Source organism: Protobothrops mucrosquamatus, unplaced genomic scaffold, assembly GCF_001527695.2.
Source record: "Protobothrops mucrosquamatus isolate PMUCROS unplaced genomic scaffold, P.Mucros_1.0 scaffold95, whole genome shotgun sequence".
NCBI lineage: Eukaryota > Metazoa > Chordata > Lepidosauria > Squamata > Viperidae > Protobothrops > Protobothrops mucrosquamatus.
Genome location: NW_015386470.1, coordinates 418,502 through 434,157, shown reverse-complemented (window position 1 = coordinate 434,157; position 15,656 = coordinate 418,502). Strand labels below are relative to the sequence as shown.

Genomic DNA, 15,656 nt, shown 5'->3' with positions numbered 1-15,656 from the left:
AGCCGGAACGCGGCGGAACCGCGTTCCGGCACCTTTTTCCGGGCCGGCCGCACCGGAAATAGCCCCTCCCACACCGGAAATAGCCCCTCCCAAATTTTACTTGCATTCCTGTTCTCTAAAGGGGCGGTCCTAGGGTTTGATGAGGGCGTGGCCAGGTTTGAGTTCCGCCACCTTTTCTCCGAGAAAAAAAGCCCTGATACTGCTAGCTGAGAACTGCCTAGTTTCTTTGTATTACAATACAGTTTAAAGAAAGACAGATGCTACAGAACATGGGGCCCTTCGGAATTTTTATGGAATGGATTGTTAGGAGGTTGTGTCATGCCAACCCAGCTGACATTTCACATCAAGATATTTTTTATTTACCCAGTTACTTTCCAGTTACCCGAATCATTCGGATATTCTGTTTTATTAAAGTTTGGTACACCACTTATATTTTATCTTGACACATTATGATTTTCATTACACGTCACCCTAAAAGTATTGCTAATGGCAAGTCCTAAATAAATAAGATTGTTTATCTGTCCAAATTTTATATCTGAATCCTTATAGAAACATTTTTTAAAAAAAAAATGGATAAACTTATCAGTGGAAAATGGGGGCAGATGGCACTATTATATGATGTACTTTGTGCTGGAAAAAATACAGATGAAATTATCTTTGATAGTCTATTTTTGGATGCTTTGAGAAGAAATATTCCAAAAATACAACGTATTCTTTTTCCTGGCTTTAAATCTTTTGAAGCTTGATGAAAGTGGGCAGCCTGTTCTGATTTGTTCATGTGGGATATACTCAGTGGAAGGCTAGAAAGGTTTCTTCTCGAGGGAAGTTTCAAAATAGCTGGTGAACATTTGGTGGCCTTTAGCAAAGAGATGGCAGCTTTGCCAATACAGTTCTGCCAAGACATCCTTTAAGCTCGCAAGGACAGAATCCAAATCTGTTCAGACTAAAGCAGGAAATATGCAAAACATTGTTATTTGGGTGGATACAATACCCCAGGATGCCTGGAGGTTTTTTCTTTATATATGTAAACAATGCACTGGCATCTTCAGTAACATTTGGCTCTCAGTGGAAATTTGGGAACAAGTACAATAAGAAAGAGAGTTTTAAAATATCTTGGAGGTCTTCCAGTATAATCTCTTGTTAAATACAGGATCATCAAAGCAGGGTGCAGTATATAACAATTAAGGTAATATATAGTATACAATACTATACTTTCATACAAGTATGCATGCATGTATGTCTGTTTGTCTGTACACACACAGACACAAAATCAGCCCAAATCAATGCATTACAGATTGATACATAGATGGTTCTCAACTTCCAGACTGAGAATCACTCAGCTTGACTAGAATCTGTTTTTTTCCCCAGTCCAAAACTGAACCATTCCACATTGTCTCTCACTCATACACATAAGCTCTACTTCTATGTATGTGTGAAGGAGGCAGCCTCATGGGAATGGCACAGGGTCAGCTTATTACATGTTGATGAACTGATCAATGGACAACCACACTCCTTGATTTGGACACTCAATTGGCTTGAAAAGATTTGGAAAACCAAAAAAAAACCGAAAACCTGCCATTCAGCAGATGATGCAATTCAGCTCAAGGCGTTAACTGGAAATGACTTGCAGTGCTTTGAAGCAGTTGAAAAGAGGTTGATTAGGCCTTCACCCTGCGTGAATTGATTAGGACCAATAATGATGCAAGTCCCCCTTTTTTGTCACACTTAGAAGAAACACCTGAAACACACATTTTGAGGCAGAAATGTGTGTAAATTCTTTTATCTGCACTTAGAAAAAGTTACTTAGCAAGCTTTGCAGATATCGCTCTCCTCTGTGAGGATTTTATCTATATTCCTATTTGAGACAATGCAGATAAAGAAGTCAGCATCAATTTCCTAATGTAATCCCTGCCAATGGGAGGGTAACACTGCACTCTTCTCACAAACATAGCTAAGAGTCAGATTTCCCAATTTATTGACCATACGTGTCATCAAACCATCTCTAGGTGCTGGTTGCTAGAAATGTCTTATCTCTGGCAGTGGGCTAGTTATCCACATTCCCAAATTATGGGCCAGAAATGTCAACGAACTATCCCCAGGTGCTGTCTGGTAGCTACCCAGTTTTATTGACAAATGTCTCTGACAGAGGATTCACTGCCTGGAGCTATGATCAAGTCCCTGATGAGATGTTCTTATCCAGTCATCTCCAGGTGTTTATTTGTTTTAAATATAATAAAAGCACACCAGGAAGTAGGAGGATGGTGCAAAACTACTGGTTCTAGGATGCTTGACTGGCAAACTGAATAGATCTGTGTTGCTCCTTTCTTTTTTATTTTTCTCCTTCCTTCTTTCCTTCCACCCAACCCTCCCTCCCCCCTCCCTCCCTCCCCTGTAGATCAGGGCAGATAGGTGTGATAAACAGCCAAGCATAGAAAAAGTTACTCCTTCCCCTGGCCTCTCTCTCCCTCTTCAATTCCGAAACGTTGCATTTTATTCTCATTTCTAAACAAAGCAGTGCTTGTGCAAAAAGTGGCCCTGTTTAGCGTGTGTCTGTGTTGTAAATTCCTCTCCCTCTTTGCTGTGGCAGGAGGCTTTCTTTGTGGTGGCAATAGCATTTCCCCCCCCCCTTTTCTTCCTTCTGTAGTTGAACGCTAAAGTAAAACAAATCACTTAGAATCAAGTTGGAATGTTCCTGCTCAGTGTGACACATCACGATTCAACCTGTTTGAAGACCTCTAGTGGACAACTCAACAGTTCACGTGGGCAGCCTTTGCCATTGGCTGACAGCTCGTTTAATCAGAAAGACTGTCCTGATATTAAGCCTGAACCTCTTTCTTTCCTTACAACTATAACTTACTGGTTCCCTTCCTATATTCTGGAACTATGGATATTATATTCATTGCAAGACTGTGTGACAATCTTTCAGATACTTGAAAGCTGCTATCATACTTCCCCTCATTTTTTATTTTTTTTTGCAAACCAAATTTATAAAAAGAATCCTTTAATTTTTCCTCACAGGGCTTCTTTTCCAGACACCTTGTTACTTTGCTAGTCCTCCAAACTCCCTCCAGTTTATCATTGCTCTTTTTGAACCACAGAATTTCTTGAAACCTTCATTTCGCCCACCACTCTCTGAACTCCTGCTTCAATCTTTCCCCCATTTAACTGAAAAGACTATTTCCTCTAATTTTTTTTAAAATAAAATACTGCTTTCCTTTCTCTCACTGAACTGAATAATTTGCTAAATTCTCAGAGACTGCCATCTGCTTTTTGTACCACCTTGTATACCATTAGTCTCAAATATTATATAATTGTGTTAGGTGGTTATTAATTAAAGTTCCATTTTTTTTACTTCTGGAAAGTGTAATAACTGGAAGTTATAGTTCTGAAAGAATTGATGCTGTCGGACACCCCACTTCACAATATTATTCTCATCACCGCTCACATACATGAAACAAAAATCCAATGACATGACTCAGAGCGAGAGGAATGATGATGATGATGATGTATTTCAGAAGCAGAGTTAGAAATACAATTCCAGAAGCAACAGGGAAAGACCTTGTATATTTGCGCATAATGCAAGTGCAAAATCATGGACAAATGACTTAGATTTTCCTTAATTGAAAACTTGATGTTTGAGGTTGACAAACTAAAACTGCTGGCATGCCTATAAATCCACAACAAAACAATACATTGTAATAAAAATCCTCCAGATTTTATTTTCGTATTGAAAATCCCAGTCTCAAAATTCCACATACGTATGTAAAAACAGTTCAGTTAAAAAATAGAATACAGTCATTAGGCAAATAATAATCTTCGTAATTAAAAAATACTGATCTTGTACACTGTTCATTTTCACCTATAGCACTTATTAGGAATTTAGTTTGATTTATTCTTTGAAAGTGAGCTGGAAGCATTTCTGTACATGTTTCGATAGATTTTTTCCAGGCTGTCTTCAAAGATGGCTCTGTGGGGCTTGTTTTTATACTCTGCAACTTGATTGGTCCAATATTCACCATTATCCAAATGAACCATGACGTCTGGCTGGCTGAATGAACTGGCAAAGTCCACAAACACCCAGACCAAAAAAATAAAATAAAAATAAATCAAATCATTACCTTTCAAAATTCAGAAAAGAGTAACAGGCATTTATCATTTATTTATTACACTTTATATAATTTGCATTGTGTGTTAATTACTCATAAACTAGTGTCAGTACATGAATGCTGACAAATATTTGCTTATATAAAATACTATTTAGAAAAAGGTACATAAGACTGCTCCTTGCCAGTCTGGAAAATTCTGGGCAGTGATGGTGATCTCTTTTTAGGAATATGTATGGTGTTATTACTTTCTATCTGCACCTGCATTTTAATCTACCTGATTAGAGCTTCTGCTTATCAGTCTGCTTCTCATTTCAGTATCAGATTATGCCTCAAGATTACACATTGCACAACTTCTTTCACACTTCAAATAGCATGCGGGCCTCCTTACCTCATGCTTATTTTTTAATATAAAAAACCCTGACCTGCTGGAATGCAGCTCCAAAAGTATCAATACTTTTGCATCTTTTATGCAACTAAAGGCAAATTTTCTTTTCCTTGTTCTCCTTTGGATGACCCTTAGCATGGCCCTGTCAGTCTATTTATCACAGAAGTTGTACTTCCTTCTCCTTTCCTCACTGTGAAGATAAAAAGCTCAGATGCAGATTGAAGGGAATGTAGATCTGGCCTTGGGAATAGAGGAGGTATGTTAACGGGAGACTTTCAGAAAAAATTAATCAGTCCTGAGAAAGAAGAAAATGTGAGGGGAAAAAAACTCAAAATAGCCTTGCTTTACTTTGGTTTGGTATAAGAAGAGGCAGAGAGAAACTCTAACAGGCTTTCAAGATTGTTATTCTATCCTACAACAGTAAAGGGTTTTTGGTGAAATCCCTGCTATGCCTGGATTAGACCTTGCCTACTTCAAAGGTATAGCACAGTGATGGCAAACCTTTTAGAGACCGAGTGCCCAAACTGCAACCCAAAACCCACTTATGTATTGTCGGGTGCCGGATGGGCATGGCCCATTGGGTGGGTGTGGCTTTGGTGGTAATGGCAGACTGGGTGGGACTAAAAAGTTCAATCAATCAATTCCAACTTTGCAAGATCTTTTTTTTTTCATGCGAGAAGTTGAAATTGATTGATTGATTGAACCCTTTTTTTTTTGCACACGGTGGCGGAAGCCTAAAGCAAAAAGGTTTTATAAAACTCAGCTGAAGGCCTAGGACTGGGGCGATGGCATGTGTGCCCACAGAGAGGGCTCTGCGTGCCACCTGTGGCACACGTGCCATAGGTTCGCCACCACGGGTATAGCACATGCACATAATAGCATTTAACTTCTTTAATAAACTTTACTTGCCCTCAGACATCTGTTCTTACAAACTTTGAATAGTCTTGATTCTATTCATACAAATGTGTTCTAAACACAAATCCTCATGAATGAATTGTATTCTGATCAGAATTTTGATAGTCCCAAAAGTGCTTTTTTTCAAACTACAACTGGACTTCCTTGATTTTTCTTGAAGACATTTCACTTTTCATCCAAGAAGCTTTTCCAGTTCTAACCAACTGGTAGGGAATGAAAAGGATTTATACTCTGCAGTCGACACTCTGAGGTTGTTGAAACCAGTTGGGAGTTAATCTGTGTCCTCAGAGTCACCTGAATCAGAGTGTGGAACCTTTTTGGGATCGCTGAAAGGCTGCATTGTAAACAGCAGATAAGTGTTGTCATTACACACACACACACCCCTGAGGGAGGTATATTCAGTTTTAACATAGATAGCCTCTTTGATTCCTTTTTCAAACCAGTGGTCCTTTCTATCCAGAATGTGAACCTTACTGCTCTTTTCTTTTAGATGTAGAATGACTACTGCATTCTACCCCTGTTGCGTTGCTTCTCCTGTGCTGTGCCATGCATTTGTGTAGTGGTTGTTTCATTTTCTCCAATGTACAATTCTGCACTGCACTGCATATACAATATTGCCCTGTTTGTGTCTGGGTGTTTTGGTTCTTATGGTGGACAAAAGCTTCTATCTTAATGTGTTCCTGATTTCTCTAATTCAGGTGACTCTGAGGACACATGTTAACCCCCAGCCACTCCTCAGAGTGATTGAAAAGAATATAAATCTTTTCCATTCCTCACCAGTTAGTAAGTTAGAACTGAAGAAACCTCTTGGATGAGAAGTGAAACATCAAGAAAAATCAAGGAAGTCCAGTTGTAGTTTAAAAAAAAGCACTTTCTGGGACAACCATGACCTGGATGACTGAAAACCTCCATAGAGAGTTTTAATAGTTTTCTCCTGTGTGAATAACTTTGGGATCAGTAAGACTGCCAAGGAGACTTGCAACTGGGTGTGCATGACTAACAAAATGTCATCTTACAATTATTCCTAAGTGAAACTTGTCTGTGATGGTGCCTGCTCCTGAAATGCTCTCTCTACAACAGGGGTCCCCAACCCCCTACGCCTTGAGCCCTTTGGAACTGGGCCGCGGAAGTAGTGGGCGAGCATATGCACACATGCATTCCCACTTGCACGAGAAACACATGCCGACTGCTCGTGCAAATGGAGGTACACTTATAGCACACGTGTGTACCCACCACTTGCGCAGATCCATCCCCTCTCCCCCCCCCCTAGCCAGTCTGCAAAGCTGGAAAGATTAGGGAACTCTACTCTACAACAACCGTGAAGTGCTTGCTAATATGTTGCCTATGGAAGTTCTGTGTCTTTGTCTTTCTTATATAAATATTATGGATATGGGTTTTTAAATATTTTCTTTCCATTTTATATCACTTAATTATACTGAAATGTATTTTATTTGCAAACTTCAAGATAGGAAATGGCATTGAAGTGTAAGAAATGAAAACAAAAATAAATAAAATTAGCATTTGTGTGACTTAAAAGAAATCAAGAGAACAGTTTGTTGATTACACCCTAAACATATCTGTATATGCCAAATTCTGAGTTTTTCACACTTTCATTCTTGGCTTGCATCTGAAACAAGCAACTTCAAACTATCCATAATAACCTGGATTTGCCAACATATTACTCAGAGTTAGCTTCTAACAAATTCAAGTTCCTTCACTTAAAACTAGTCATCACAACAGCCTAAGATTTACTTACAAACAGTGGCAGTGATTTTTGTTGATTTCAGATCAGCATACTGACAATGTCAGCAGTCACTTTCATGCAGGGCCATTAGCCATCCCTTCCTCACAAGAAATCCACAATGAAATGGGCAAATCTACATCCATGTTGGGAAAAATGCTATCTTAACTGAAAACTACTCTGACAAGCTAAAGTGAAGTGATCTGGGAATTACAAGCAGAAATTGTATTACGAGCAGGATAATGGCACTTACTCCACTTTCAGAAATACCTGTCATCTACCTGTCACATGGTTTTGTTCCATACCCTTTAGAGTTTCACAAGTTCCTTTCAAAGTCACTTTCATACTAAATATTTCAACATCACATATCTTCTGTGTAGTCCCAGAGGTTTTCAATCATTTATTTTAGTGTGAACATTTGGTCAGCAAAACTACTTTCTCCTTTGAACTCTACTTTGGCATGCTATTTATGAGGACATCTTCAGACCTGAAACTGTCAGAATATCCTTGAGCCTCCTCATTTCCCAACTCGTTGACTGGTCTAGAGATGGGACAAATCCACCAGTATCTGACCTTACTTGAATATTAGCATTTCAACGTCAATTATTCTCAATAATGTTGTATCACTTAAGAGTTGCAAATTCTTTATTCATGTATTGTACCTCCCAAATTGACTCCATCAGAATATACACGTATGGGTTACAGAAAAATTCAGAATGTGAATGGTTGGTAACATCAAAATATGGATTGGGTTCTCAGTTAAAAGGAGAAACTTTAATATAATGGTAAGTACAAACTCTGCATGCAAAAAAAAATCCCTGGTTCAATTCCTGATATACAACGGTGATTGGAAAAGCTGCAGCCTAAAATTCGGAATGCCACTGTTAATCATTCTAATTGATACTAGTTTAAATGGCTCAACAGTCTGAGTGAGTATAGTTTGTTATATACCATATAACAGTAAAGGGTCTATTCTTAGAGTGACATCAATACATTGTAAAGAGCCCTACATGATAGTAGTATGGCTTTTATTTATACACACAAAGACACGGTACTCAGGAGTTTTAGTAATATAAGGATGACCTGCATCACAGGCACATCTGACATAATTTTGGGCATTAAGTTATCCCAGTTATATCACTGACATGGAAAGCTACAAAGATACAATGGCTGTTATGCCATTAATGTTATGTAGGAGGAAGCAAAAGGGCAGAAAATTGCATCTGCTAAAATCCACAAAGGTTCACTTTGGATTGTACCATGGTTCAAACACGCTAAATATCAAGCAAAAATCACTTGCATGGAATTAGTGCAAGAAGTTATTTAAATTTAGTTTCTAATAGCTATAGTATGCACATATTAACCACATAAGATCTAAAGTTATGTCAGAGACAATCTGGGGTTGGACTGAGAACTGAGGGGGAAAAAAGGAATAATGGGAAGAGGGGAATCATAATTAAAAGAAATCTTACCTGTTCTGAAAATTACTGTTTAAAGAATCTGTATGTGAAACATCTCTTTTTCCGAAATCTCTTGTCCCAGTGGAGTCTCTTGTCTTAGCAAATTCTTCCTTTGACAAAGAAGTCTCATCCTAAGAAATAAAGATTAAAAAAAACCAATAATTTTATCTGATAGTCAAAACACATTGCTTACTTTTTAAAAAGTATTTAAGCTATTTTAAGTTTAAGCCTTCCCCAGCAATATAGGGATAGTAACATGACTTTTATAAGATTTAAGTTACTAATAGAATACATGAGAACATTAATTAAAACCTACCTCATATATTTTAATAATTAGAAACAATTTACTATGCTATATCAGAAATCCACAAAGACAACTTTTACCTAGATATCAAACTAGAAATGAAAAGCACTTCTGAATAATTCATAGAAAATGAACTATTTCTATTTACTCTTAATCAAAAAGCTGAAAAATGTAGAATCCCTCACTATATGCCTCATTATCAATTTCTTGATAATCTCCCTTTCACAGAAAACAAGATTCTTCCTGAGTTACTTTATCAAAGAAATATTGAGAGGATAAGGTTGCACAAATCTCAGCAATGGGATTATCATCCCCTTTTCAAATGTGAATGGTCTTCCAGTTCCTAAAGTGGATACACTCTATGTCTCTTATTCATGGCTTCTGTATGAATTGATGAGGAGAAGAATCTTATAATTGACAACAGAGACAATCCAGCTGCTTAAGGATGAGATTCAGCCACCAGTTCCAAACATGCCATTATGCTGATACTTGGACGAACCAAACTTGCAATAGATCCATTTCCCTTTTGTCTAAATGCATTTCTTTTTTTTTAATCTAAAATTTGGCACAAAGCAAGAGAGAATATGCTCCATCCCCTGAATTATTTAGTCATGCCAATGAACAACTTATGTAGTACTTTAAACTGAATTAGAAGACAGAACTACATTATTTATTCTCCTATAGCCCTTCTAGTCCAGGTAGCATTGAATAGTGCTTTGGAATGGGAAAGATGTTTCCTGAAAAGTTGTCTCATCCCACAGAGAATGTCCTGGCGGCCTTTTCTTAGAAGTTATGGGGATGTTCTTAGCATCCAGAGAGAGGAAACTGGAATGCCTGAAGGAACCAGCAAGCTGAATAGGGAACCTCTGTGTGCTGAAGGCTTAGCAATTGCATGAAATGGTTGCTAAGCCTTATTGCTTAAAACCTAAGGAAGGGGAAGAGATGCCAATTGATTCTCAAACTTACAAATGTTAGCCTTTTCCTTGCACTGTGCGTTCTTAAAATACTTTTCACTCGTTTATGAATCTCATCCCCATTTACTGGTGTGTTCCAACCTGTATAAAACCTAAATTAAAAAATACAAATAACAAATTAGGACACTTTATATGAAGATTTTAAATTATAAGCATGGGTTAGTATTTGGAAATGGGTACAATACATTATTTTCACTTTTATAGATGCATATGAAAGATAAAGCTATCAATAGCTATTTGTTATCATGGCCAAATGTTATTTTTAGAAAGAAAGAGGTTATATCTCTTAGTATCAACTGGAGAGGATGATAAACAGGAGAGTGCAACTGCACTTTATAAATGTACCTACTTGGCCATTGTGGGAAGAGAGTGCTGGATATTCTTAATTCCGGTAATATGTAGCATATACTTTTATAACTACAAATGCATACTACAGGTGGTTACACTCATTCCTCCCATCTTTGTCACTATAGTATCAGAACAGTATCAGATAGAATAAAAATAAGTTAGTTAACATACCAGAAGAGCAGAAATTAACAATAGTCCTAATATCAAAAAAGGGAAAGCAGAAGAATCCAAGAAACTACAGACCAGTTATATGCAAGTGTTTAAAAAAAGAATACTATCATTAACAGATGCCTTCTTGGGTTTGTCAATAATAAACCATGTCAGCTGATCATATCCTTTTTTATGATAAAGCAACTAGCTTAATTAGACCATGAAATGTTGTGGAGCTACTGCTGTTTGACTTTGGTAAAGCATAAATACAGTGGATTATATTGTATCTTTGTGTCAAGGGCAGATCAGGAAACAGACTCCACATGATCTATTGAAATTCTTCACTGATGCAGAGTACATTAACAATATCTTGAAAACTTGACAGAATTTCTCTCTGCCTTTATATCAAAGAGACTTAAGGTAGGGCAATCTTGAGGGTTTTTTTCCACCCCATTTTCCTTTTCAGGGCTAAGTGGGTGTTTATCTCATGGGTACTGAATTCCTTCTTTAAGGCTATTTCCACTCTCCTCTACACCTTGTGGCCAAAATAGATACATGCAGGTAGGTTACTACGGTTTAGTGGATTTTTAACTGGCTCAGTTGCATTCAAAAAGTGCTTGAAATTTATTTTCCATTTTTCAGGAAATCGATGAGGTTCCACAAGAGTAGTCCTCCGTCCTATGCCATTCAACTTTACAAATAACATAAAACAGGGGTCCCCAACCCCCGGTCCGTGGACTGGCACTGGTCTGTGGCATGCCAGAAACCGGTCCGCGCAAACAAGCAAAGCCCCATCCATGGAATGCAGGCAGTACATAAAACCACGCTCTATCCTGTCTGCAGAAAAACCTCTCTCCACGGAACCAGTCCCTGGTGCCCAAAAGGTTGGGGACTTCTGACATAGAAGATGGAACTAAACTGATGTTTATTAACCCTGTAATGATATTAGTGGGATTGATCAACACTTTAAGAGAATAAGTTCATAGTTCAAATTTATTTTGACTAGTTGCTATTCAATGGTGACAAATATAAGGACCTACAGAAAGATCAAAGATAACAATTCAGGATTGGAAAGCTCTATTCTTTTTAAAAACCAAAGACAGAACAAAGATGAGTGAATTAATTTTTTTAAAAGGACATGCAAGTTGAATATTAGGCAACATTTCCTGACGCCAAAAACTGGTTAGCAGTGAAATAATTTGCTAAAAGTATTGTGGATCCATCTTGCTAGAGATTTTAATAAAAAAAGCAAGAAAGCCAAACGTCACCAATGGCTTAGTGGACGCCTGCAATAGAGTTTAACCAGATGGCTTATAATATCCCTTCCACTTTGTACATGCTGCAATTCTATGCTATGTACATGACTTAAGCAGATGTAATTTTCTAATGTATGATACAAAAATCCTTTTCTATAAAATGTTTATTTTTTCCTGAAATGACAGAAAAATCCACTAGTGTGCGCTATAGCTTAAGAAATGTTTACTGATCACTGTCCTCAATCTTCTAAATGGAAACAAGCATTACTAGGTATTATTTAAGATAACTTTTTTAAATGAATGTTTATTTATATTAATGAAAATATTTATATCACTTATATCACATATTTACATAGCACTATACTATACTATACTATACTATACTATACTATACTAGACTAGACTAGACTAGACTAGACTAGACTAGACTAGACTAGACTAGACTAATCTCAGTTACTTTTTAAACATATAATTTTAGAAAATAGAAAAACTAAGCAACCCTTTAAATCATTATGGCAGCATGTATACTATGCACAGGTCACCATACAAAAAAGCTGTATGTTGTAACAACTCATCATCTGTTATATTCTTAAAGACTATAGAAGACATTTTCAGAAACTGATATTCAAACTGTATTTTAAAAATTATAAATAAAAGTATTCCCATAATGAAAAGACTCTAACAACAATTGGTTATCACTATCTAGATCTTAAAAACAGGATTATGACATTATCAGTGCTGCTCGAATATATTATTTTACTGACTTTACTTTGACAAAAAAAACAAACCTCTACAACTATTATTTCTGTTATGGTTTCAATTTTCTTTGCTACTAGCAAACATTTTATATCTGTTTAAATTGTTATTGACTCCTATACATTATATAAACATTTTATATATGGATTCCTCATTTAGCAACTGCCTCGTTTAAGCAGTTATAGTGGTGATGAAAAAGTAACTTTGTGAGTCCTCACATGTATGACTTTCATAGGCTGCAAAGTAAAGGAAAGCTGAAGTAAGATTGTAAAATTGTGATCTTTTTATTTAGTGACTGCTTGGCTTAACAAATTGCCAATCATAATTGGGTTGCTAAACAAGGACTACCCATATATAGGATGTGGCCTAGAACAGTGGTAGCAAACTTATGGCACGCATGCCGGAGGTGGCACTCAGAGCCCTCTCTTTGGGCACGTGCGCCATCGCCCCAGCCCCACCTCCCCCTGCAGCCCCCTCCTCACCAATAGCCCCTCCTGTGAGGAGAGTCACCCCTGGGTGCGGCCCGCACGGAGCAGCACAGCCAAAGACATGGCAATCGGGCAGCAGGGACAAGACTCTGCCCTCGTGCCCCATTGTGCGCAGATGATGCTGCGGGGCACGGGCGACAGGTGTGGCTGCCATTGCACTGCAGGGCCGCCTGGGCGATCTGCTGCGGCGGACCGTGGAGGCAGTAGGTGGCCCTGCAGATGGGCGGGGCGGGGGCAGGGCAGGCGGGGCGGTTTTGGGGCACTCGGTGTCTAAAAGGTTCGCCATCACTGGCCTAGAATAAGCCAGATCAATGGAAGACTGCTCATAATTTATTTCAAAATTGCAATATTTATAGAAATCAACATTGTCATGGTCAGATCATTCTCTCCTAAGGATGGACTTCCGGACCGCTCCCCCTCGACGCAGGGAGACGGAACCGCCTAGATGGTTCCGTCCCAGGCGACTGATGGACCCTGAGAGGTTCCTGATGGAGCTTGGGCCATATCCGGAGGATCTGGTCCACGACTCGGCGGAAAATCAGGCGGCGGCTTGGGAGACAACNAAAAAAAAAAAAGGTGCCGGAACTCACACGTCATACAATCCCCCTTGCCTACCGTACAAGGTTCCATCCAAAAAAGGTGCCGGAACTCCGTTCTGGGCGTTCTATGACAAAAAAAGCCCTGGTTCTAGCAGACCATTTGTCAGCCAGTCATTATATACCAATGACTGATTAGAGGCAGGACTGATTTATATCTCCCATGAAAAAAAAAAGTACGCCAATACTTATCAGTTTCTTAATTCCACCAATATAAGATAGGTTGGGGATAGTTTTTCAGCCTCTTATCCAGTAATATTCCTGCACAAGTCTTAGCAAGTAACTGTAGGGGAAGGAGTGGCAGAACCTGAGGGTCAAAGCAAAAGAGGTTTCAGCCTAGAATCTCTATGTAGCCACAAGCAAACTAAGGTTCAGTTGACCTCTAACTCCATCAGGTGCTAGACATTAGTTTAGTAATACATTAGTTTTACCTTCATCTGTGGACCTGGCCTTAGAGGACTATCTCATAACAATATTCAGCAGGTATATGTCTTTTTTCATTTCATATGCCTTGAAAAAGATGATATCTGCAGACTGTAACCTGTGGCATAAACCAATTGACAACCAATGCAACTCTACAAAGCTGATGTTACATGCTTCCAATGTCAGGAGCCAGGCAGTACATGGTCTTCTGCATTTGGGGCCAATTGTAGTTGCCTGATAGCCTTTAAGGGCAGCCCTAAGTAGAACTCATTAGTGTAGTTCAGAGGTCTTCAAACTTGGCAACTTTAAGACTTGTGGACTTCAATTCCCAGAATTCCTCAGCTAGCCCTGACTGGCTGAGGAATTCTGAGAGTTGAAGTCCACAAGTCTTAAAGTTGCCAAGTTTGAAGACCCCTAGTTTAGTTGAACTAATTAAAAGTAACATTTTCACCATCTAGATGGCTTCCTTTTAGGAGTCTCATCCCCAATCTCCCTCTGTCTTGTTTTCTCAAGGCTAAATATACACAGATCATTTAATATTTTTTTTCTAGAGCTTAATTAATACATGGTCATCCTTATTGCTCTTAACTGAATTTATTGCAATTTGGTTGAAGTTTTCTTAAAGGACCTGTCGCCACAATAACTTTGACTTAAGTAGTTGTATGGGGAACTAATGTGTATGAGAACAACAAAAAGGAGTCACTTAATTCAATCAGCTCTAAACAGATCCAGTCATGCATGTGATTAAACAATACAATCTAGATGTGTTGCAGAAGTAACTAAATTCAATAAAATTATCCATTTTACATAACTAGTCCTCTAAGAAAAATCAAATCATGTATTGACAATAATAGTCAAGCTTCACTATTGCATATAATAAATGTATTTAGATATACATTGAATTATTGAATTTATTCATTTGTATTCAGTTATTTCCAATCCATTTCTTTGATCTAATGAGATTGTTCTGGATTTGATTTCTGTCTACATTATGTTTGTAGAATCCCCACAATCTACTAGGAAATTTCCTCCTTTAAAGAGAGGATAAAAATGAGGAGGTTTATCTGTCAAGACTTCTGTTGACAAATTCTTGCTGACTTGATAATCTTTTTTTAAAGGTGATTACAGTTTGATCACTTCTTCTGATGATTATAGATAGTTTCAAAAGAATGGAAACAAAACATGCATCCAGTCTATTTTCAAATAGAAGTTAAATGCAACTTAAATGCAAGTTAAAATGAGCCATTATTCCTTGAGATTTCTGGTTTGGAAATTAAAGATTAGATTCATCCATGCTGAATTCAAAGCAAAAAAAATATGGTCAAAATAAGGTAGAAATGGGATAATATTTGCCCTACGTATCCATATAGATTGTTCATACATAAAATAACTTTGAAACTTTGCAAGGGGTACAGGTGCTAAATAAAACATTACTTTAGTCTGCATGCACAAAACAAAAAGAAAATAAAGGATGAGAGATACGTTGGGTTTGTGACTATGAAAATGGCCTGTTTTCTCTCCAAGCCTAATGATTATGACTCAATATTGTGCAATATGTTAACGCTTCTTTGCAGGAGGGTGTCTTTCCTGCGGCCCTTAAGGAGGCCGTTGTGAGGCCCCTCCTTAAGAAGCCTTCCCTGGACCCAGATGAGTTGGCCAGTTATCGCCCAGTCTCCAACCTTCGCTTTGCGGCGAAGGTTGTTGAGAGTGTGGTTGCGCGGCAATTCCCTCGGCACCTGGATGAATCAGTCTAT

At 38.1% G+C, this 15,656-nt stretch overlaps 1 protein-coding gene across 1 annotated transcript in view; it reads right to left on the bottom strand.

The window, feature by feature from the left end:
- Positions 1-3,693: 3,693 nt before the first annotated feature.
- SPATA6 (spermatogenesis associated 6) overlaps positions 3,694-15,656 on the bottom strand; it is a 39,510-nt gene continuing 27,547 nt past the window's right edge. Inside the window, exons 11-13 of the mRNA XM_015812545.1 lie at positions 9,878-9,977; positions 8,620-8,738; positions 3,694-4,057 (exon numbers count right to left, since the gene is read on the bottom strand). Of these exons, the coding sequence (XP_015668031.1) occupies positions 3,880-4,057; positions 8,620-8,738; positions 9,878-9,977 (397 nt within the window). The 3' untranslated portion in view covers positions 3,694-3,879. The remainder of the gene's footprint in view (positions 4,058-8,619; positions 8,739-9,877; positions 9,978-15,656) is intronic.